The 26,161-nt window shown below is 39.5% G+C and overlaps 2 protein-coding genes across 3 annotated transcripts in view; one reads left to right on the plus strand and one right to left on the minus strand.

The window, feature by feature from the left end:
* Positions 1–20,227, plus strand: part of si:ch211-203d1.3 (protein phosphatase Slingshot homolog 3) — a 53,690-nt gene extending 33,463 nt beyond the window's left edge. For both annotated transcript variants that reach the window (XM_061899915.1, XM_061899914.1), the window contains 8 exons: positions 3,999–4,127; positions 4,204–4,250; positions 4,319–4,465; positions 8,665–8,865; positions 8,989–9,187; positions 9,253–9,324; positions 15,531–15,623; positions 19,558–20,227. In XM_061899915.1, the coding sequence (XP_061755899.1) occupies positions 3,999–4,127; positions 4,204–4,250; positions 4,319–4,465; positions 8,665–8,865; positions 8,989–9,187; positions 9,253–9,324; positions 15,531–15,623; positions 19,558–19,677 (1,008 nt within the window). In that variant the 3' untranslated portion in view covers positions 19,678–20,227. The remainder of the gene's footprint in view (positions 1–3,998; positions 4,128–4,203; positions 4,251–4,318; positions 4,466–8,664; positions 8,866–8,988; positions 9,188–9,252; positions 9,325–15,530; positions 15,624–19,557) is intronic.
* mrpl18 (mitochondrial ribosomal protein L18) lies at positions 20,218–25,945 on the minus strand. The gene is made up of 4 exons (XM_061899917.1): positions 25,706–25,945; positions 25,424–25,592; positions 20,425–20,659; positions 20,218–20,360 (listed from the first exon to the last, which is right to left on the minus strand). The coding sequence occupies exons 1-4, from the start codon at positions 25,773–25,775 to the stop codon at positions 20,283–20,285; spliced, it is 552 nt and encodes a 183-aa protein (XP_061755901.1). The 5' UTR covers positions 25,776–25,945; the 3' UTR covers positions 20,218–20,282.
* Between the last annotated feature and the right edge of the window lie 216 nt (positions 25,946–26,161).

Genomic DNA, 26,161 nt, shown 5'->3' on the forward strand with positions numbered 1-26,161 from the left:
GCAAAAACAAACAAAACAGAGCGCACGATAGCACCGAGGCAGCCATGATCGGCGCCATGATGATCAATACTACTACCCATCAAATATGCTGCAAAATACGGGACTCATAAATAACTGAAGGAAAAAATTTTGCGGTAAAATAAATAACTGTCAACAAATTTAAGTCCAAAAGAAAATACTAAGTCATATTTTTTGTGCTTAAGAAACGTCTAGGATTTTAGCTCCAGACTTTGTCTATTTGTTGATATTGTCATTACTGCCACAAGTGGTGGAAGAGTGTATTACAACTGAGTACTGCTGCAGCTTATATGGACCACCGCTGAGAAACAGATCATTTTTGATGGCCCTACTGATGCCGCTCGCTGCCAACATTGTTAAAGGTGCCATCTGTAATAAAATAATGTCAAGTCATCAATAAATGGCCCTGATATGTCAAAAGGCATTAATAAATCATCTTCTTTTTGAATACATTCATAACTGATAACGGTAGTCCAGCCGGGATATGCTCATTTCAAGATTAGATTTACAGCCCCGAAATGTTCTTATTGTTTTCATTTCGATTACCCGCCCTCCACCGTTTGACCAATTAGAAAGTCTGCGAGTGCATCACATCCAGTTTGCCAGTCACACATCGCCCTCTTCGTCTAGCTACTGCCACCGAAAAACATCTCAGACCTTAGTAAATCTAAAAGGCCTCGTTACGATTCTCAATTTATTTGTGACAAAGTGAGGAAAAAAACAGGGATTTGTGTCGTGGATGCCTTAGAAAGTTGGAGATAATTGAACACGGAGAAGATTTTTTTAATCTGACGCCAAACTTGCTCATTTCCTCCTTGATAGGTAAGTCAGGCCTTTATGTTTTCTTATTTCTTCTAATAAATGGAAATGGACATTTGGTATGTAAACTATATGTTAAAATTTAGGAAAAAAAATCATAATACGACCCATTTAATGCGCCTTATAATCTGGTGCGTGTCCTGGGCATGACGTTAAAGTGCCTCCGGCAGTGGAGGCTCCTCTATGGGGTCTTTGGGCACTGGCAGGTTAACTCCTTTACTACTGTTACCTCAGGTGGCCCTTGGCAAAGGCCTAGTACCTGACTGCCCCCGAGCCAGGGATACGGTGAAAACCTCAACAACAGAGCAGGCAGAAGACGGTAGATTTTAAGAACTACCACAATGGCTGCGATGGCGGAAGAAGGCTGCAGCAGAAAAGGGTCCCCAGAGGTCTTTGAATCCATGCTACTGGACCTCGACCCCATTCTGTCAATGATCGTGTGGTGACTGTCTGTGCACCAGTCTCCCCACGTTATAACAAAGTCACGCACAGGCATCCTCCAGGAGGATCGTCGTACTCGTTCGAGTGACCGCCGATAATAAACTATATATTATCATATATAATTATTTCTATGGTGGTCCGTGCGGTCAAACTAGACATTTGAGGAGGGTAATACCAACAATCTGTCCCGACTTCTGACAAAAAAAAATTGCTGCGTAACTTTACAAATACACTTTGCTAATTGACATCAGTAAAATGTGGCATATTTACGTAGTAAACCGTCTTTCAAGAAGCATAAAAAAGAGAAACCTACAGCGTAGGACTCGTCAATTGCCATTTGAAGTTCCTTGGAGTAGGATTTGGCTGCGTATCTGGCAACCTCAGTCATGGAGAGTGGGAGGGGACTACAGGATTGTGACCGCGATTGCAGTACCATTTCTGGCCACATTACTACATATGGCACCTTTATGAAACACTGGTCTAAAAAGTAGGTATGTCGGATAATATCGGACTGCCGATATTATCGGCCAATAAATGCTTTGAGATGTAATATCGGAAATTATTGGTATTGGTTTCAAAATGATCAGTTTCAAAAAGTAAAATTTATGACTTTTTAAGGCATACTTGATCAACAGCCATACAGGTCACATTGAGGGTGGCCGTATAAACAACTTTACCACTGTTACAAATATGCGCCACACTGTGAACCCACACCAAACAAGAATGACGAACACATTTCGGGAGAACATCCGCATCGTAACACAACAGAACAAATACCCAGAAACCCTTGCAGCACTAAATTTTCCGGTACGCTACAATATACATCCCCCGCTACCCTCCCACCGCCCCCAACCCTGCCCACCTCAACCTCCTCATGCTCTCTCAGGGAGAGCATGTCCCAAATTTCAAGCTGCTGTTTTTAGGCATGTTAAAAAAAAAAACATGCACTTTGTGACTTCAATAATAAATATGGCAGTGCCATGTTGGCATTTTTTTCCATAACTTGAGTTGATTTATTTTTGGAAAACTATGTTACATTGTTTAACCAGCTAAGTGGTTAAACAATGTAGTGGTTAGAGTGTCCGCCCTGAGATTGGTAGGTTGTGAGTTCAAATCCCGGCCGAGTCATACCAAAGACTATAAAAATGGGACCCATTACCTCCCTGCTTGCCACTCAGCATCAAGGTTTGGAATTGGGGGTTAAATCACCAAAAATTATTCCCGGGCGCGGCACAGCTGCTGCTCACTGCTCCCCTCACCTCCCAGGGTGGGATCAAGGGGATGGGTCAAATACAGAGGACAAATTTCACCACACCTAGTGTGGGTGTGACAATCATTGGTACTTTAACGTAACGTAACTTAACTTAATGCATCCAGCGGGGCATCACAATCAAATTAGGCATAATAATGTGTTAATTCCACGACTGTATATATTGGTTGATATCAGAATCAGTAATTAAGAGTTGAACAATATCGGCCAAAAAGCCATTATCGTACATCGCATGCTAATGCTAAGCTAACTTAAAGGGGAACATTATCACAATTTCAAAAGGGTTAAAAACAATAAAAATCAGTTCCCAGTGGCTTGTTGTATTTTTATTTTTTTTTATTTTTATTTAACCGGTCTCGGAATATCCCTAAATAAAGCTTTAAAGTGCCTTATTTTCGCTCTGCGAAGACACTGGCCATTTCCCTGTGACGTCACACAGTGCTGCCAATGTAAACAAACAATGGGAATACCACAGCAAGATATAGCGACATTAGCTCGGATTCAAACTCGGATTTCAGCGACTTAAGCGATTCAACAGATTACGCATGTATTGAAACAGATGTTTGGAGTATGAAAGTATTGAAGAAGAAACTGAAGCTATTGAGCGAATAGCTATTGACGCTATTCATAGCCATAGCATGGCCGAATAGCTGCGTTAGCATCGCCGGTAAAATGTGCGGACCAAACGATCAGGACTTTCGCATCTTTTGACACTGGAGCAACTTAAATCCGTCGATTGGTAAGTGTTTTTTTCGCATTAAATGTGGGTGGAAGGAAACGTAATACAGTTGCAAATGCATCTACAGGTTATCCATACATCTCTGTACCATGTCTGCTTTAGCACCGCCGGTAAATAGCATGTTAGCATCGATTAGCGTAGCATGTTAGCATCGATTAGCTGGCAGTCAACATCAACAAAAGTCACCTTTGTGATTTCGTTGACTATCGTTGCAAATGCATCTGCAGGTTATCCATACATCTCTGTGCCATGTCTGTCTTAGCATCGCCGGTCAAATGTGGAGACACTCCAGCACATTCAAAGGGGGTCTGGCGGCAGACACTTTCGCATCTTCGGGCCAGTGGTGCAACTTGAATCCCTCCCTGTTAGTGTTGTTACACCCTCCGACAACACACCGTCGAGGCATGATGTCTCCAAGGTTCCAAAAAATAGTCAAAAAAACGCAAAATAACAGAGCTGAGACCCGGTGTTTGTAATGTGTTGAAAATGAAAATGGTGGGTGTGTTACCTCGGCGACGTCACATTCTGACGTCATCGCCTCCAGCGCGACAAACAGAAAGGCGTTTAATTCGCCAAAATTCACCCATTTAGAGTTTGGAAATCGGTTAAAAAAAAAGATGGTCTTTTTTCTGCACCATCAAGGTATATATTGATGCTTGCATAGGTCTGGTGATAATGATCCCCTTTAAGGTAATATTCTTCCTACTGTAGGTCCATTCGGCCTTGCAGACTCGGATAGGCTTTGACATGAGGCCGTTTAAAGAGTACATCGACAACGAGATGCTGGTCACCATGGCTCAGATGGACAAGCCATCCAAGATATTTGACTACCTTTACTTGGTGAGTGCATGCTCAAAACAGAAGCGTTTATCGGCAGCAATACGTGCGGTCTGTATCAGGGTTCAACTTCTTTCAGGGCTCCGAGTGGAACGCAGCCAACTTTGAGGAGCTGCAGAAAAACAAGTATGTTCTTCCCTTCAAGCTGTCACCCTGCGTTTGCCACATTAGCGCTGACTCTGCCTTCTTTTCAGCGTTGGCTACATCCTGAACGTGACGAGGGAAATCGACAACTTCTTCCCAGAATCCTTCACCTACATGAACATCAGGGTGTACGACGTGGAGACCACCGACCTGCTCCCCCACTGGTCCGACACGTACAACTTCATCAACACCGCCAGGTAGTCCTGCGGCGCTCGCTAACGTCAAACGGCTCACTTCTGCTTTGTGGAGTGACACTGCAGAGTCTGGATGTTTCACACACTTGAGCAACTTGTGTGAAACATGTCCTAATACAGTGGAAGTCGAAAAAGCAATGCAATACTGAAAACGGGTTATACTTGTATAGGACTTTTCTGCCTTCAAGATACTCAAGGCTGTCCTTTGTCACCGATTCTGTTCATAACTTTTATGGACAGAATTTCTAGGCGCGGTCAAGGCGTTGAAGGGTTCCGGTTTGGTGACCGCAGGATTAGGTCTCTGCTTTGTGCAGATGATGTGGTCCTGATGGCTTCATCTGACCGGGATCTTCAGCTCTCACTGGATCGGTTTGCAGCCGAGTGTGAAGCGACCGGAATGAGAATCAGCACCTACAAGTCCGAGTCCATGGTTCTCGCCCGGAAAAGGGTGGAATGGCATCTCCGGGTTGGGGAGGAGACCCTGCCCCAAGTGGAGGAGTTCAAGTACCTAGGAGTCTTGTTCACGAGTGGGGGAAGAGTGGATCGTGAGATCGACAGGCGGATCGGTGCGGCGTCTTCAGTAATGCGGACGTTGTACCGATCCGCTGTGGTGAAGAAGGAGGTGAGCCGGAAGGCAAAGCTCTCAATTTACCGGTCGATCTACGTTCCCATCTTCACCTATGGTCATGAGCTTTGGGTCATGACCGAAAGGATAAGATCACGGGTACAAGCGGCCGAAATGAGTTTCCTCTGCCGTGTGGCGGGGCTCTCCCTTAGAGATAGGGTGAGAAGCTCTGCCATCCGGGAGGAACTCAAAGTAAAGCCGCTGCTCCTTCACATCGAGAGGAGCCAGATGAGGTGGTTCGGGCATCTGGTCAGGATGCCACCCGAACGCCTCCCTAGGGAGGTGTTTAGGGCACGTCCAACCGGTAGGAGGCCACGGGGAAGACCCAGGACATGTTGGGAAGACCATGTGTCCCGGCTGGCCTGGGAACGCCTCAGGATCCCCCGGGAAGAGCTGGACGAAGTGGCTGGGGAGAGGGAAGTCTGGGTTTCCCTGCTTAGGCTGTTGCCCCCGCGACCCGACCTCGGATAAGCGGAAGAAGATGGATGGATGGAAGATACTCAAAGCGCTTTGACGCTATTTCCACATTCACCCATTCACGCACTGATGGTGGGAGCTGCCATGCAAGGCCCTAACAATCCACCCATCAGGAGCAAGGCTGAAATGTCTTGCTCAAGGACACAACGGATGTGACTAGGTTGGTAGGTGGGGATCGAATCAGGAACCATCAGGTTGCTGGCACGGCCACTCTCCCAACGGCGCCAAGCAAAGTACTTTAAAGTACTGTTTGTATTCAGATAAAGGAAATAAGCACTGATGTAGTTTTTATTAACTTTGTAAGATGGCAGTGGTTGCATTTAAAGTATCATCCAGCATCTTTTTTTTTCTCAAAAGTTTTCCCTATACCAATATTTTCGTATTGGTAGCAAAATCTATTTCGGTACTTTTCTAAATAAAGGAGACCACGAAAAATGGCATTACTGGCTTTATTTTAACAAAAAATATTACAGTATAATAAACATATGTTTCTTATTGCAATTTTGTCCTTACATAAAATAGTGAACATACTAGACAACTTGTCTTGTAGTAGTAAGTAAACAAATAAAGGCTCCTAATTTAGCTGCTGACATATGCAGTAACATATTGTCTCATTTATACACCTATTATTTTGTCAAAAAGTATGAGGAAAAAGTGGTAGAAAATGAATTATTAATATACTATTCATTTACTGTTAATATCTTCTTACTTTCTCTTTTAACATGTTCTATCTACACTTCTGGTCAAAGGCAATAATCACTTATTCTTCTGTTGTTTGGATACTTTTGTATTAATTTTGCATGATACCACACATTTAGGTATCAATCCGATACCAAGTCATTACAGGATCATACATCGGTCATAATTTAAGTCCTCGTTTCCAGGGACGTATTTCCTGAGTTTATAAACATGATATACATGTTTAAAAAACAAGGAAAGATTTTGTGATGCTAAAAAATATTGACGTAATCATAGTAGTATCGACTAGATACGCTCCTGTACAGTACTTGGTATCATTACAGTGGATGTCAGGTGTAGATCCACTAATAATGTTTGTTTACATGGTGACAGCGGTGAGCTACAGTGTGTAGTTAATAAGTATGTTTAGCTAGTAAGAAACTTACTTTATTGTTCGCCATGGAGGCGAGGATTAGTGATTTAGAAGTAGCTAAAACACTGCGGATGGGCGTTAGCCGCTAGCTAGCTAACTCTGATTTAAAGTACCTCTTCCCGAGGGCGTTTCAGTGTTATAACTTTACATTTATTGTTAGTTTTTAAGCCAAAATGCACCCCTTCTCCGTTTTCTGTTTACACACTGTGTCTGCTTGTAAGTACTCTGTGATTGTGCGTTGCCGAACATGCTCGTTTGCTCGTAAAACCAGCAATGTCACGACGTGACGATGACAGAGGGGCAGGGCGGGGTGGTGGGCAACCAGTATTTTTTTAGAGGCGGTATAGTACCGAATATAATTCATTAGTATCGCGGTACTATACCAATACCGTACAACCCTATCAAAATTCTACACAAATACCCCCATAATGACAAAAGTTCCATCCATCCATTTTTTCTAGCGCTTATTCCCTTTGAAGGTGCAGGGGGCGCTGGTGCCTATCTCAGCTACAATCGGGCGGAAGGCGGGATATACCCTGGACAAGTCGCCATCTCATCGCAGGGCATGACAAAAGTTTTTATTTTTTAATTTTGCAAATTTATTCAAACTAAAAATATCCCTAGTACATAAGTTTTGTTGATGCACCTGTGGCAGAAAAAAATAATTTGTGTCATGCTGAAGTGACCAAAATGATTAAATATAATTGTTACGTGAAACCTCTACCTGGTGTTTAACGAATACCTAGGCCTACTGCGCCGCTATATATTAATGTTGTCATTATGGTGGTACTTGATGAATACTTAGGTCCACTACACTACTGTATTTTAATGTTGTCATTATGGTGGTACTTGATGAATACTTAGGTCCACTACACTACTGTATTTTAATGTTGTCATTATGGTGGTACTTAATGAATACTTAGGTCTACTACAGTACTGTATTTTAATGTTGTCAATATGGTGGTACTTGATGAATACTTAGGTCTACTACACTACTGTATTTAATGTTGTCATTATGGTGGTACTTAATGAATACTTAGGTCTACTACACTACTATATTTTAATGTTGGGCATTATGGTGGTACTCGATGAATACTTAAGTCTACTACAGTACTGTATTTAATGTGTCATTATGGTGGTACTTAATGAATACTTATGTCTACTACACTACTGTATTTTAATGTTGGGCATTATGGTGGTACTTGATGAATACTTAGGTCTACTACACTACTGTATTTAATGTTTTCATTATGGTGGTACTTGATGAATACTTAGGTCTACTACACTACTGTATTAAATGTTGTCATTATGGTGGTACTTAATGAATACTTATGTCTACTACACTACTATATTTTAATGTTGTCATTATGGTGGTACTTGATGAATACTTAGGTTTACTACACTACTGTATTTAATGTTGTCATTATGGTGGTACTTAATGAATACTTATGTCTACTACACTACTATATTTTAATGTTGTCATTATGGTGGTACTCGATGAATACATAAGTCTACTACAGTACTGTATTTAATGTGTCATTATGGTGGTACTTAATGAATACTTATGTCTACTACAGTACTGTATTTTAATGTTGGGCATTATGGTGGTACTTGATGAATACTTATGTCTACTACACTACTGTATTTAATGTTGTCATTATGGTGGTACTTGATGAATACTAAGGTTTACTACAGTACAGTAATTAATGTGTCATTATGGTGGTTATTTAATGAATACCTGGGTTTACTACAGTATTGTATTTAATGTTGTCATTATGGTGGTACTTAATGAATACTTATGTCTACTACACTACTTTATTTTAATGTTGGGCATTATGGTGGTACTTGATGAATACTTATGTCTACTACACTACTGTATTTTAATGTTGTCATTATGTTGGTGCTTGATGAATACTTATGTCTACTACAGTACTGCATTTAATGAGGTCATCATAGTGAAGAAAAACTTTGCTGTGGTTTGCATGGCAGGAAGAGCGGACAGTCGGTGTTGGTGCACTGTAAGATGGGCGTGTCTCGCTCCGCCTCCACCGTCATCGCCTACGCCATGAAGCAGCAGCGCTGGCCGCTGGACGTGGCCTTGGCCTACGTGAGGGATCGCCGCGCCATCATCCGACCCAACGAGGGCTTCACCAAGCAGCTGCAGACCTACAACGGCATCCTCCACGCCAGGTCAGACGTGACGCCGCACACACGCACACACGCCCCCACACGCACACACACACACACACACACACACACACGCCCCCACTCACCCCGCCGACTCGCACGTGAACATGTCCGCTCACCTTCCAGCCGGCAGCGAGACAGCTTGCTCTGGAGGAGGAAGTCCAAAGACCAAAGGCAGAAATCTCTGCGCAAAGACGACGGCGATATGCCAGATGAGGGCGAGGAGGTGGAGGAGGAAGAGGGAGATGAAGAAGAGGAGGATGAGGAAGAGGAGGATGATGACGTCACAGAAAGCTCTGATGAAAAAGAGGATTCAGGAGAAGATGTGAGTCATTATTCCTCTCAACACTTTCTGATTCTTATCATCCGCTCACCTCGTTATCTTCTCAGGTGTTTGAGCAGCCTGACACCACCCAGGAAGAAGCACCGCCCCCGCCATGTGTCCTCGGTCCCATCATCTCTGTAAACCATCACACACACCTGCACAGCAGCACTGTAATACAGTAGTGTAGTAGACTTAAGTATTCATCAAGTACCACCATGATGAAAACATTAAAATACAGTAGTGTAGTAGACCTCAAAAGTAATTATTAGTCACTTAAACTTGATTACATTAAAATACAGTAGCGTAGTAGACCTAAGTATTCATCAAGTACCACCATAATGACAACATTAAAATACAGTAGGGTAGTAGACCTCAAAAGTAATTATTAGTCACTTAAACTTGATTACATTAAAATACAGTAGCGTAGTAGACCTAAGTATTCATTAAGTACCGCCATAATGACAACATTAAAATACAGTAGTGTAGTAGACCTAAGTATTCATCAAGTACCACCATAATGACAACATTAAAATACAGTAGTGTAGTAGACCTCAAAAGTAATTATTAGTCAGTTAAATTTGATGACAACATTAAAATACAGTAGCGTAGTAGACCTAAGTATTCATCAAGTACCCCCATAATGACAACATTAGAATAATCTAGCATAGTAGACCTAAGTATTCATAAAGCACACCATAATGACAACATTAAAATACAGTAGAGTAGTATACCAAAGTATTCATCAAGTACATAATGACAACATTAAAATTTAGTGGTGTAGTAGGTCTAAGTATTCATTAGCTCTGGAGGAGGAAGTCCAATGACAACATTAAAATACAGTAGTGTAGTAAACCTACGTATTCATCAAGTACAACCATAATGACAACATTATAATACAGTAGTGCAGTAGACCTAAGTATTCATCAAGTACCACCATAATGACAACATTATTATACAGTAGTGTAGTAGACCTAAGTATTCATCAAGTACCACCATAATGACCACATTATTATACAGTAATGTAGCAGACCTAAGTATTCATCAAGTACCACCATAATGACAACATTAAATACAGTAGTGTAGTAGACCTAAGTATTCATCAAGTACCACCATAATGACAACATTATTATACAGTAGTGTAGTAGACCTAAGTATTCATCAAGTACCACCATAATGACCACATTATTATACAGTAATGTAGCAGACCTAAGTATTCATCAAGTACCACCATAATGACAACATTAAATACAGTAGTGTAGTAGACCTAAGTATTCATCAAGTACCACCATAATGACAACCTTAAATACAGTAGTGTAGTAACCCTAAGTATTCATCAAGTACCACCATAATGACAACATTACAGTAGTGTAGTAGACCTAAGTATGCATCAAGTACCACCATAATGACAACATTAGAATAATCTAGCATAGTAGGCCTAAGTATTCATAAAACACACCATAATGACAACATTAAAATACAGTAGTGTAGTAGACCTAAGTATTCATCAAGTACCACCATAATGACAACATTACAGTAGTGTAGTAGACCTAAGTATTCATCAAGTACCACCATAATGACAACATTACAGTAGTGTAGTAGACCTAAGTATTCATCAAGTACCACCATAATGACAACATTAAATACAATAGTGTAGTAGACCTAAGTATTCATTAAGTACCACCATCATGACAACATTAAATACAATAGTGTAGTAGACCTAGGTATTCATCAAGTACCACCATAATGACAACATTATAATACAGTAGTGTAGTAGACCTAAGTATTCATCAAGTACCACCATAATGACAACATTATAATACAGTAGTGTAGTAGACCTAAGTATTCATCAAGTACCACCGTAATGACAACATTAAAATACAGTAGTGTAGTAGACCTAAGTATTCATCAAGTACCACCGTAATGACAACATTAAATACAGTAGTGTAGTAGACCTAAGTATTCATCAAGTACCACCATAATGACAACATTAAATACTGTAGTGTAGTAACCCTAAGTATTCATCAAGTACCACCATAATGACAACATTAGAATAATCTAGCACAGTAGACCTAAGTATTCATAAAACACACCATAATGACAACATTAAAATACAGTAGTGTAGTAGACCTAAGTATTCATCAAGTACCACCATAATGACAACATTACAGTAGTGTAGTAGACCTAAGTATTCATCAAGTACCACCATAATGACAACATTAGAATAATCTAGCATAGTAGACCTAAGTAGTCATAAAACACACCATAATGAAAACATTAAAATACAGTGGTGTAGTAGACTTAAGTATTCATCAAGTACCACCATAAAGACAACATTACAGTAGTGTAGTAGAACTAAGTATTCATCAAGTACCACCATAATGACAACATTACAGTACTGTAGTAGACCTAAGTATTCATCAAGTACCACCATAATGACAACATTAAATACAGTACTGTAGTAAACCTAAGTATTCATTAAATACCACCATAATGACAACATTAAATACAATAGTGTAGTAGACCTAAGTATTCATCAAGTACCACCATAATGACATTAAATACAGTAGCGTAGTAGACTTAAGTATTCTTAAAGTACCACCATAATGACAACATTAAATACAGTAGTGTAGTAGACCTAAGTAATCATCAAATACCACCATAATGACAACATTATAATACAGTAGTGTAGTAGACCTAAGTATTCATCAAGTACCACCATAATGACAACATTATAATACGGTAGTGTAGTAGACCTAAGTATTCATCAAGTACCACCATAATGACAACATTAAAATACAGTAGTGTAGTAGACCTAAGTATTCATTAAGTACCACCATAATGACAACATTAAAATACAGTAGTGTAGTAGACCTAAGTATTCATCAAGTACCACCATAATGACAACATTAAAATACAGTAGTGTAGTAGACCTAAGTACTCTTAAAGTACCACCATAATGACAACATTAAATACAATAGTGTACTAGACCTAAGTATTCGACAAGTACCACCATAATGACATTAAATACAGTAGTGTAGAAGACTTAAGTATTCATCAAGTACCACCATAATGACAACATTAAATACAATAGTGTAGTAGACCTAGGTATTCATCAAGTACCACCATAATGACAACATTATAATACAGTACTGTAGTAGACCTAAGTAATCATCAAGTACCACCATAATGACAACATTATAATACAATAGTGTAGTAGACCTAAGTATTCATCAAGTACCACCATAATGACAACATTAAATACAGTAGAATAGTAGACTTAAGTAATCATCAAGTACCACCATAATGACAACATTAAATACAATAGTGTAGTAGACCTAAGTATTCATCAAGTACCACCATAATGACAACATTATAATACAATAGTGTAGTAGACCTAAGTATTCATCAAGTACCACCATAATGACAACATTAAATACAGTAGAATAGTAGACTTAAGTAATCATCAAGTACCACCATAATGACAACATTATAATACAATAGTGTAGTAGACCTAAGTATTAATCAAGTATCACCATAATGACAACATTAAAATACAGTAGTGTAGTAGACCTAAGTATTCATCAAGTACCACCATAATGACAACATTAAATACAGTAGTGTAGTAACCCTAAGTATTCATCAAGTACCACCATAATGACAACATTAAATACAGTACTGTAGTAGACCTAAGTAATCATCAAGTACCACCATAATGACAACCTTATAATACAGTAGTGTAGTAGACCTAAGTATTAATCAAGTACCACCATAATGACAACATTAAAATACAGTAGTGTAGTAGACCTAAGTATTCATTAAGTACCACCATAATGACAACATTAAAATACAGTAGTGTAGTAGACCTAAGTATTCATTAAGTACCACCATAATGACAACATTAAAATACAGTAGTGTAGTAGACCTAAGTATTCATCAAGTACCACCATAATGACAACATTAAAATACAGTAGTGTAGTAGACCTAAGTACTCTTAAAGTACCACCATAATGACAACATTAAATACAATAGTGTACTAGACCTAAGTATTCGACAAGTACCACCATAATGACATTAAATACAGTAGTGTAGAAGACTTAAGTATTCATCAAGTACCACCATAATGACAACATTAAATACAATAGTGTAGTAGACCTAGGTATTCATCAAGTACCACCATAATGACAACATTATAATACAGTACTGTAGTAGACCTAAGTAATCATCAAGTACCACCATAATGACAACATTATAATACAATAGTGTAGTAGACCTAAGTATTCATCAAGTACCACCATAATGACAACATTAAATACAATAGTGTAGTAGACCTAAGTATTCATCAAGTACCACCATAATGACAACATTATAATACAATAGTGTAGTAGACCTAAGTATTCATCAAGTACCACCATAATGACAACATTAAATACAGTAGAATAGTAGACTTAAGTAATCATCAAGTACCACCATAATGACAACATTATAATACAATAGTGTAGTAGACCTAAGTATTAATCAAGTATCACCATAATGACAACATTAAAATACAGTAGTGTAGTAGACCTAAGTATTCATCAAGTACCACCATAATGACAACATTAAATACAGTAGTGTAGTAACCCTAAGTATTCATCAAGTACCACCATAATGACAACATTAAATACAGTACTGTAGTAGACCTAAGTAATCATCAAGTACCACCATAATGACAACATTATAATACAGTAGTGTAGTAGACCTAAGTATTAATCAAGTACCACCATAATGACAACATTAAAATACAGTAGTGTAGTAGACCTAAGTATTCATTAAGTACCACCATAATGACAACATTAAAATACAGTAGTGTAGTAGACCTAAGTAATCATCAAGTACCACCATAATGACAACATTATAATACAGTAGTGTAGTAGACCTAAGTATTAATCAAGTACCACCATAATGACAACATTAAAATACAGTAGTGTAGTAGACCTAAGTATTCATTAAGTACCACCATAATGACAACATTAAATACAGTAGTGTAGTAACCCTAAGTATTCATCAAGTACCACCATAATGACAACATTAAATACAGTACTGTAGTAGACCTAAGTAATCATCAAGTACCACCATAATGACAACCTTATAATACAGTAGTGTAGTAGACCTAAGTATTAATCAAGTACCACCATAATGACAACATTAAAATACAGTAGTGTAGTAGACCTAAGTATTCATTAAGTACCACCATAATGACAACATTAAAATACAGTAGTGTAGTAGACCTAAGTATTCATTAAGTACCACCATAATGACAACATTAAAATACAGTAGTGTAGTAGACCTAAGTATTCATCAAGTACCACCATAATGACAACATTAAAATACAGTAGTGTAGTAGACCTAAGTACTCTTAAAGTACCACCATAATGACAACATTAAATACAATAGTGTACTAGACCTAAGTATTCGACAAGTACCACCATAATGACATTAAATACAGTAGTGTAGAAGACTTAAGTATTCATCAAGTACCACCATAATGACAACATTAAATACAATAGTGTAGTAGACCTAGGTATTCATCAAGTACCACCATAATGACAACATTATAATACAGTACTGTAGTAGACCTAAGTAATCATCAAGTACCACCATAATGACAACATTATAATACAATAGTGTAGTAGACCTAAGTATTCATCAAGTACCACCATAATGACAACATTAAATACAATAGTGTAGTAGACCTAAGTATTCATCAAGTACCACCATAATGACAACATTATAATACAATAGTGTAGTAGACCTAAGTATTCATCAAGTACCACCATAATGACAACATTAAATACAGTAGAATAGTAGACTTAAGTAATCATCAAGTACCACCATAATGACAACATTATAATACAATAGTGTAGTAGACCTAAGTATTAATCAAGTATCACCATAATGACAACATTAAAATACAGTAGTGTAGTAGACCTAAGTATTCATCAAGTACCACCATAATGACAACATTAAATACAGTAGTGTAGTAACCCTAAGTATTCATCAAGTACCACCATAATGACAACATTAAATACAGTACTGTAGTAGACCTAAGTAATCATCAAGTACCACCATAATGACAACATTATAATACAGTAGTGTAGTAGACCTAAGTATTAATCAAGTACCACCATAATGACAACATTAAAATACAGTAGTGTAGTAGACCTAAGTATTCATTAAGTACCACCATAATGACAACATTAAAATACAGTAGTGTAGTAGACCTAAGTATTCATTAAGTACCACCATAATGACAACATTAAACACAGTAGTACTTCCAGTTTTTTCAGTGACTTTGTGTCTCCAGCTTCCAAGTGTGAGTCGCAGTGGAAGGATGAACCTCTTCTCCCTCATGCAGTCCATCAGTGAACAAGACGACGTGGACAAAGGATGCGAGCAGGTAACTTAACACTGCTGTCCTACCTCTTATGCACTTTTTCTCGCCTTCCTGTCCGTCATTTTTTTTTTTTTTTTATATAATCATCTCGCAAGACCCTCGCGTGTAGTGAATGTCAATCAAGTTACGAAAGTGACGTCTTGGTGAATATTGAGGATCGCTCATTTTTAGGTCTTTTTGCTTAACGCCTGGCTGGAGATGGCCTGACATGTATAGACGTGACGTGAAGAAGTGGAACACGATGACGCACGTTTAACACTGGACCTCGATAACAACACAGTCACCTTCTAACAACAACATATTCACTCAATATACTCCCATGTAAAAGCTGGATGAGTTTTAAGGCGTGCCGCGAAGCCTGCTCTACGTGAATGTGTGGGCGTGTACTCGAGACGTAACATAAACGGTAATAATGAAAACCATGGTGAAACTCCTGTTTTATATTAAAATAATTGGTCAAATCGTGATTGATAACTGCACTTTAATGAACTCACAGACTGACTGGTGCCAGCTGGCTATCTTAAAAATGATGACATAAAAACAAGAGACATTAACGTCTTTCCCCTTAACAACAAACTAAACATATATGAACACTTTGCTGTCCGAGCAACTTAGATATTCAATTGTGCACACTGAACATACAAGTTGTGCTAAATGGGTATCAATCATTCAATCAATCAATCAATGTTTATTTATATAGCTCTAAATCACAAGTGTCTCAAAGGGCTGCACAAACCACAACGACAAGGGCAAGGAAAAACTCACCACAGTGGGACGTGGACAATGATGACTATGAGAAACATTGGAGAGGACTGCATATGTGGGCAAACCCCCCAACCCCCTTAGGGGACCGAAAGCAATGGATGTCGAGCGGATCTAACATGATATCGTGAAAGTCCAATCCATAGTGGATCTAACATAACCGTAAGAATCCAGTCCAAAGTGGATCCAATATAGTAGCGAGAGTCCCGTCTAAAGGGTAAATGAGTATAGCACTTTTCTACCGTCGAGGTACTTTGACACTATTTCCACATTCACACACTACCTTACAAGGTCCTAACCGAAACCCATCAGGAGCAAGGGTGAAGTGTCTTGCTCAAGGACAGCTGGGGATCGAACCAGGAACCCTTCAGTTGCTGGCGCAGCCGCTCTAACAACAGACCCACGCCGTCCCCTTCCATGAGTTATCATTGCACACTAAGACAAAAAGAGGAGGAGGACTTTGTACGGTGCGTTCAAGGACCGCCGAACAGAGTAGGATGTCACAACACCTTCCAGAAATAACCGAAAGCCATCAGGAGCAAGGGTGAAGTGTCTCGCTCAAGGACACAACGGCAGGAGGCTGGGGATCCAACCAGGAACCCTCGAGTTGCTGGCACAGCCGCTCTAACAACGGAGCCACGCCGTCCCCTTCTATGAGATATCGTTCAACGCTAAGAGAAAAAGAGGAGGAGGACTTTGTACGGTGCGTTCAAGGACCGCCGAACAGAGTAGGATGCCACAACACTTTCCAGAAATAATGCATACTAATTAGGGATGTCCGATAATATCAGACCGCCGTTATTATCAGCCTATAAATGCTTTAAAATGTAATATCGGAAATTATCGGTATCTGTTTCAAAAAGTAAAATGTATGACTTTTTAAAATACACGGTGTACACAGACGTAGGGAGTTTAAACCTGCCGACCCAATCACATAATATCTACAGCTAATTCACACACACAAGTGAATGCAAGGCATACTTGGTCAACAGACGTACAGGTCACGCTGAGGGTATAAACAGCTTTAACAGTGTTACAAATATGCGCCACACTGTGAACCCACACCAAACAAGAATGACAAACACATTACGGGAGAACATCCGCACCGTAACAAATGAGAACAAATACCAAGAATCCCTTGCAGCACTAACTCTTCCGGGATGCTACAATATACACCCCCCTTGTTACATTGTTTACTGCATCCAGCGAGGATAACAACAAAATTAGGCATAATAATCTGTTAATTCCACAACTGTATATATTGGTATCGGTTGATATCAGTATCGGCAATTAAGAGTTGGAATATATCAGAATATCGGCAAAAAAGACCTAATCTGACATCTCTAATAATAATAATATATTTTATTTGTTACCCACTTTTCATTTAAGCAAATCTAAAAAGTGCTACAGTACAAAAAAAAATGTAAAACAATAATTTAGATGAATAAAATACTACGACTAAAACACTATCAGTGAAGCATAACACACACAAAACATGCAAAATATTGGGTTTTCTGACAGCGGGTTATTATAGTGAAGTGAAGTGAATTATATTTATATAGCGCTTTTCTCTAGTGACTCAAAGCGCTTTTACATAGTGAAACCCAATATCTTGGGCAAGACACTTTACCCACCTGCTCCAAGTGCCACCCACACTGGTTTAAATGTAACTTAGATATTGGGTTTCACTATGTAAAAGCGCTTTGAGTCACTAGAGAAAAGCGCTATATAAATATCATTCATTCACTTCACTATAATTGAATCACTTGTTTATTTTTCAGCAAGTTTTGAGTTACTTTATATCTTTTTTTTCCAAATATTTCAAGAAAGACCACTACAAATGAGCAATATTTTTGCACTGTTATGACATAGTCCTGTATTTTACTTCTTTATCTCTCTTTTTTTTTTTTTTACCAAAAAGGCTTTGCTCTGATTAGGGCAGAGGTAGGGAACCTATGGCTCTCGAGCCAGATGCGGCTCTTTTGATGACTGCATCTGGCTCTCAGATAAATCTTAGCCTACATTTCTACATTATATCCACTGGTAATCCGTCAGGTTCAAACACTGATGAAATCTATTATTAAACAGACGAGAAGCAAGGAATCATGCAGAGACAGAGTTCAATTTGGCTCAATGAGACATGTGTTTTGGGCTGTATTCTAGTTACAGATCCAAACTACGTTCTAATTGTCCAGCCTGTGTGCTTCCTCTATTTATTTGGGAGGTCCCTGTTTACATCACTGAAGCTGTCGCTGAGGGAAAGGGGGTGATCTCGACAACTCCAGTTAGACACAATATATGACTTTACAAAAATGCATACGTGCTGACGCTGGTGATATCGCCTTGTCTCTCTGCTCGGTCTGCGTCACGGCAGTCAGCAGGCCGTTCCTGGACACTGATACCAAACTAGCTTGCAATCTTTTGGATTGCCAGTTTTGCACAGACAAAGATAAATACCACTTCAGCACAATTGACAATAACTATAGCAACGGCCCTTAAGCATAAAAGTTGTGATAATACAGGTAAAAGCATGATTTTCTACCATACCTGTTCATGAAGTTGCATTAATGGTAAGAAGTATTCTAATTATTATTGGTTAACCTCAGACTAAAAATCTTATTAAAAAGAATAAGAGACTTTAGAAATGTTGGTCTTACTTTTGTTGTATTTGGCGTTAAAAAATATTACATGGCTCTTACGGATATACATTTAAAAATATTTAGCTTTCATGGCTCTCTCAGCCAAAAAGGTTCCCGACCCCTGGATTAGGGGGTACTTGAATTAAAAAAATGTCCACAGGGGGTAAATCACTGAAAAAAGGTTGAGAACCAGTGGGAGAGTGGCCGTGCGCAACCCGAGGGTCCCTGGTTCAAATCCCACCTAGTACCAACCTCGTCACATCCGTTGTGTCCTGAGCAAGACACTTCACCCTTGCTCCTGATGGGTGCTGGTTGGCGCCTTGCATGGCAGCTCCCTCCATCAGTGTGTGAATGTGTGTGTGAATGGGTAAATGTGGAAGTAGTGTCAAAGCGCTTTGAGTACCTTGAAGGTAGAAAAGCGCTATACAAGTACAACCCATTTATCATTTATTTAACCACTGGTGTAGCTCACTTAATAGGCTGTTTTTTTTCATTCTTTTATTACTATCAGTCAGTCTCCATCTTTGTCTTCAAAGCTGCCTGCCAGTCCACGGCGATCGCCACGACAACGGATGCGGAGCCACGGCCGAAAGAGTCTGATTCACCAGAACGCCTGCGTGGATCTTTCACCCGAACCCGCTCACGAAAAACCTTGAAGTGGCCAAAAGGAGATAAGTCTGGCCTTTTAAATAAACAAAAACAAAAACTGAAGGACTTCTTATGAAATGCCAAGGTTTTTACTTTATTTTTTTTAATTTAGCTTGCATATTCACATTTTGCTGGTTGAAAAGCCACATTATTTTGTTTATTTACATTTCAACTATGCAATTAATTATTTTATCCTTAATGCAAAAAAAAAAGTTTAGTCCAGTGACTTGTGACGTTCACTCATTGAACGTTTCCTTTCCAAGCTGTATTTTATTGTGGACCAAGTTAGGAGTCAGTTTTCTGGTGCAAAGTCTGTATTCCACTGTGCCAATGAATGATACATTTCTATCAGCTGCAGTTGGATCGCATTCATGTTGCATCCTGGGAGAGAAGTATTTATATTCAGCTTAAAATGAGGTTACTTTGCAGGATGATTGAACATGCTCATGTATTTATTATCACACACCAGACAGCCTGAGCCATCATCACGCTGTATGATCCAGTTCTGCTGTTTGATTCTGCACATTAAAATAAAGAAAAAAATCTGCTTTCTTTTCATTCAGGTAAAGTTTTATTGACAAAACAACACAGTGGCTGTCAGATGACACCTCAGTCAGGTCCCGATGTATTTCCTTCTGGGTTCACTGAAGATGATTCCTCCTTCTTTCATTGCAGCTCGGAATGACTGAATCTGCGCCAGAGGAAAGTTACAAACACGTCGTCTAAAAATGATTTTTTTTATGGTCTCCACTCACAGCATCAGAGCGGTACATCCAGGGGATGGCGTCGTACACCATCCTGGTGATGCCCGCCTGCTTGCACCGATGCGCCAGCACCTCGCCCACGGCCTGACATGCTGCCACGCAGTTGGTGGAGGGCAGGTGCTCCTTCAGCGCCCACTCTTTGGTGGAGCAGGAGAGCACGGGGACGGGCGAGGAGCAGGAGAAGACCTCTGCTGTCACGTATCGTATACTACGAGTAAACACCAACCTAAGGGGGGAAATTAGAATAATTTTGGATTTTACTGTCCCTAGGAGGGAAAAACTAAGTCCAACAGCAGAACTATCACAACACAAAATAGTCTAACTTTGCAGTTTGGCCGATCAGACAATCCTCGGGTCACATGGAGGTGTGCTGCCCCCACACAGGGGCATTGAAGTGGAGGGGTGAGTGAGGATGTAAAGAGTAGGGATGTCCCGATGCAACTTTTTCACTTCCGATACGATACTGATATTGTAGCCTTGAGTATTGGCCGATACCGCTATAACTACGATACGATATAGGCACGAATCACACACATACAGTGGGGCAAAAAAGTATTTAGTCAGCCAGCGATTGTGCAAGTTCTCCCACTTAAAATGATGACAGAGGTCTGTAATGTTCATCATAGGTACACTTCAACTGTGAGAGACAGAATGTGGAAAAAAATATCCAGGAATTCACATTGTAGGAATTTTAAATAATTTATTTGTAAATTATGGTGGAAAATAAGTATTTGGTCAACCATTCAAAGCTCTCACTGATGGAAGGAGGTTTTGGCTCAAAATCTCACTGTCATTCTTTCCTTAACACAGATCAATCGTCCTGTCCCCTTAGCAGAAAAACAGCCCCAAAGCATGATGTTTCCACCCCCATGCTTCACAGTAGGTGTGGTGTTCTTGGGATGCAACTCAGTATTCTTCTTCCTCCAAACACGACGAGTTGAGTTTATACCAAAATGGATACATGGATGATACAGCAGAGGATTGGGAGAATGTCATGTGGTCAGATGAAACCAAAATAGAACTTTTTGGTATAAACTCAACTTGTCGTGTTTGGAGGAAGAAGAATAACGACTTGCATCCCAAGAACACCATACCTACTGTGAAGCATGGGGGTGGAAACATCATGCTTTGGGTCTGTTTTTCTGCTAGACAGCACAGACACTAAACAACGGAACATTATTTGCAGACTTGGAAAAAACATTTTTAACCCAATTAGGTGAAATGACATAATCTCCTACAGCACACTAGTGTGCCGCAGCACAGTGGTTGAATAACACTGCACTAGTGAGCCACGGATGAGGAGACGCTGCTCCGTTATTGATTGAAGTAAAGTCTGAATGTCATTAAAACAGTTAGCTCGATCTTTTGACGCATCTTCCACTCCCGTCCTTGCACGCTACACCGCTACAACAAAGATGACAGGGAGAAGACGCTGCCGAAGGTGAGACACGTAAATAAGACCGCCCATAAAACGGCGCATCCTGAAGCGACTGTCAGAAAGTGGCTTGAAGATGATCTGTAAAACATCCTCTATGCAACATTTTGACCAATGAACCACCATTACATGTTATGTAGACCAGTGGTCCCCAACCTTTTAGTATCCGCGGACCGGTCAACGCTTAATAATTTGTCCCGCGGCCCGGGGTGGGGCTGTCCTTATTTTTCCTTTTTTTTTCTTCTTTGTCATGAAAAAGGGATGTTTTTGTCATGAAAAAGGGAGTTTTTTTGTGGTTGGTGCACTATTTGTAAGTGTATATTGTGTTTTTTTTATGTAGATTTAATTTAATTTAAATTTAAATTTAATTTAAAGGGACGGCGTGGCGCAGTGGTAGAGTGGCCGTGCGCAACCCGAGGGTCCCTGGTTCAAATCCCACCTAGTACCAACCTCGTCACGTCCGTTGTGTCCTGGGCAAGACACTTCACCCTTGCTCCTGATGGGTCCTGGTTGGCGCCTTGCATGGCAGCTCCCTCCATCAGTGTGTGAATGTGTGTGTGAATGGGTAAATGTGGAAGTAATGTCAAAGCGCTTTGAGTACCTTGAAGGTAGAAAAGCGCTATACAAGTACAACCCATTTATTTATTTATTAATAATAAAAATTCAAAATAAATACTTTTTTTTTTTTTTTTTTTTTTTAATAAAAAATTCTTCTGCGGCCCGGTACCACTGATGTAGACCACAAGGAAGTCTCTTATATTTAGAAAAAAAATCATAATATGGCCCCTTTAAAGCGCCTTATAGTCCGGTGCACCCTATGGTCCGGGAAATGCGGTACTAGTTTTAAAGATTCCCAATCTGAACCTGAAGGTTTATAAAATCACAATTTGTAACTGGTGAAAACGTTGTTCTAGTTGTGAAAAGGCAAAGAAGACACATTGAAGTTAGAGATGTCCGATATATCGGCCAATAAATGTTTTAAAATGTAATATCGAATATAATCGGTTTCAAAAAGTAAAATTCATGACTTTTTAAAACGCCGCTGTACGGAGTGGTACACGGAAGTAGGGAGAAGTACAGAGCGACAATAAACCTTAAAGGCACTGCCTTTGTGTGCCAGCCCAATCACATAATATCTACGGCTTTTCACACACACAAGTGAATGCAAGGCATACTTGGTCAACATTCATTCAGGTCACACTGAGGGTGGCCGTATAAACAACTTTAACAAATATGCGCCACACTGTGAACCCACACCAAACAAGAATGACAAACACAACAGAACCAATACCTAGAACCCCTTGCAGCACTAACTCTTCCGGGACGCTACGTATACACAACCCCGCCCACCTCAACCTCTTCATGCTCGTCCCAAATTCCAAGCTGCTGTTTAGAGGCATGTTAAAAAAAATGCACTTTGTGACTTCAATAATAAATATGGCAGTGCCATGTTGGCATTTTTTTCCATAAATTGAGTTGATTTATTTTAGAAAACCTTGTTACATTGTTTAATGCATCCAGCGGAGCATCACAACACAATTAGGCATAATAATGTGTTAATTCCACGACTGTATATATCGTTATTGGTAATTAAGAGTTGGACAATATCGGATACAGGTAAATAAGCCATAATCAAACATCTCCAGTGAAAATGTTGTTCTAGTTGTGAAAAGGCAAAGAAGACACATTGAATTTACATTGAATTTAGAGATGTCCGATACAATAGGACTGCCGATATTATCGGCCAATAAATGCTTTAAAATGTGATATCGGAAATTATCGGTATCAATTTCAAAAAGTAAAATGTATGACTTTTTAAAACGCCGAAGTACGGAATGGTACACGGACGTAGGGAGAAGTACAGAGCGCCAATAAACCTTAAAGGCACTGCCTTTGCGTGCCGGCCCAATCACATAATATCTACGGTTTTTACAAACAAAAGTGAATGCAAGGCATACTTGGTCAACAGCCATACAGGTCACACTGAGGGTGGCCGTACAAACAACTTTAACAGTGTTACAAATATGCGCCACACTTGTGAACCCACACCAAACAAGAATGACAAACACATTTAGGGAGAACATCCACATTGTAACACAACAGAACAAATACCCAGAACCCCTTGCAGCACTAACTCTTCTGGGACACTACAACATACAAAACCCCGCCCACCTCAACCTCCTCATGCTCTCTTTTAGGGAGAGCATGTCCCAAATTCCAAGATGCTGTTTTGAGGCATGTTAAAACAAAGAATGCACTTTGTGACTTCAATAATTAACATACTTGCCAACCTTGAGACCTCTGATTTCGCGAGGTGGGGGGCGGGGCATGGTTAAGAGGGGTGGAGTGTATTTACATTCACCAAGTCAAGTATTTCATATATATATGTATATGTGTATGTGTATATATATATATATATATATATATATATATATATATATATATATATATATATAAGAAATATTTGACTTTCAGTGAATTCTAGCCACGGTATTTTTCGGACTATAAGTCGCGTATTTTTTTGTAGTTTGGCGGGGGGCCAAACTGTAAAAAAAATGTAAAAAATAAATACTTTTTTTTTTTTTTGCTGGACTGTGGAGAAAACTGCGACTTATAGTCTGAAAAATACGGTATATATATATACATATATATATATAACTAAAATAAATACTTGAATTTCAGTGTTCATTTATTTACACATATACACACACAACACTCATCTACTCATTGTTGAGTTAAGGGTTGAATTGTCAAGCCTTGTTTTATAACCATATACATGGTTATAAAACCATGTATATAGATGGCAGTACTGTCCTGTTTAAGAGTGTCAAACATTACCATGAATTGATTAACGTGGACCCCGACTTTAACAAGTTGAAAAACTTATTGGGGTGTTACCATTTAGTGGTCAATTGTACGGAATATGTACTGTACTGTGCAATCTACTAATAAAAGTTTAAATTAATCAATCAATGCTGTTTACGGCAGATGAACTGCTTTACGGTAGACGAAAACGGACTGCTGTTGTTGTGTGTTGTTGCCGCGCTGAGAGGACGTTAATGAAACTGCCTAACAATAAACCCACATAACAAACCAAGAACTCGCCCTCGATCATTCTACAGTTATAACATCATTGTGCAGACATGCTGTGGGAAAGCGAACGTGAAAACAGGCTCCGGTCTGCATGGAGCTGGAGGAGGCGTGGCCTCTAACTCCGCCTGAATTCGGGAGATTTTCGGGTGAAAATTTGTCTCGGCAGAGGTGCTGAATTTCGGGAGTCTCCCGGAAAATCCGTGAGGGTTGGCAAGTATGATAATAAATATGGCAGTGCCATGTTGGCATTATTTTCCATAACTTGAGTTGATTTATTTTGGAAAACCTTGTTATATTGTTTAATGCATCCAGCGGGGCATCACAACAAAAGGCATAATAATGAGTTAATTCCACGACTGTATATATCGGTTGATATCGTTATTTAAGAATTGGACAATATCGTAATATCGGCAAAAAAAAAAACCATTATCGGACATCTCTAATTGAGGTCGGTGTGCTCACCTGTGGTGAAACTCCCGGTGAGGCCACGAGGTCTTCCATCCACGGTCCTTCACCGCCAAGCACATCAGCTCCAAGTTCCGCGGGTTGCGGTTAACAAATTTGGGATTCACGGCCTCATTTTCCTGCAAGTTGGCTTCCGGCTGGAAGGACGACTGTGTCACACACCGAGCTGGTTTAGATTAAAAAATGACAAACGTTTTAAATCTCTCTATGAGAAAATAAATAAAGCCACTCCGCATTTTTTTTAAAAGTGACTTTAAATAAAAATTAAAGAGAGTTTACCTGGTAGTTTAGCGGACATGCATCGCGGGTTTACACCAAGAAGCAGACGAAAACTTCGACTCAGCGCCATTTGTGAGCCAAACCCAATGTTTTTTATACATAGAGTACTGACATTTTTTGTCACAAATTACCATTTACCAGAAATAAAAAACTAATATTTAAAATAAAGAAACAAGTCACTGCAGCGCATGGGACGCCATGTTTGACATTCAGACAACATCCGGGTGCGTCACCGGAAAAGGCACTGACAGAACACATCGACTCAATCTAAAGTTCTGCTACTGATAGATAGAAAGCTTCTTTTCCCAACCATTGGACTACTGAAACCCACTACTACCCACCACGCAGTCTGATAGTTTATATATCAATGATGAAATATTAACATTGCAACACATGCCAATACGGCCTTTTTAGTTTACTAAATTTCAATTTTAAATTTCCCGCGGAGTTTCCTGT

Source organism: Nerophis ophidion, linkage group LG05, assembly GCF_033978795.1.
Source record: "Nerophis ophidion isolate RoL-2023_Sa linkage group LG05, RoL_Noph_v1.0, whole genome shotgun sequence".
NCBI lineage: Eukaryota > Metazoa > Chordata > Actinopteri > Syngnathiformes > Syngnathidae > Nerophis > Nerophis ophidion.

Bases quoted from the DNA above. Each gene is read 5' to 3' on its own strand.
- mrpl18 (XM_061899917.1), bottom strand. From the start codon at position 25,775: ATGGCGCTGAGTCGAAGTTTTCGTCTGCTTCTTGGTGTAAACCCGCGA. The intron at 25,593-25,705 runs GTAAACTCTCTT...AATCTAAACCAG, and splicing joins CATGTCCGCTAAACTACCAG to CTCGGTGTGTGACACAGTCG. The intron at 20,660-25,423 runs GTGAGCACACCG...TTCCCCCCTTAG, and splicing joins CACCGGGAGTTTCACCACAG to GTTGGTGTTTACTCGTAGTA.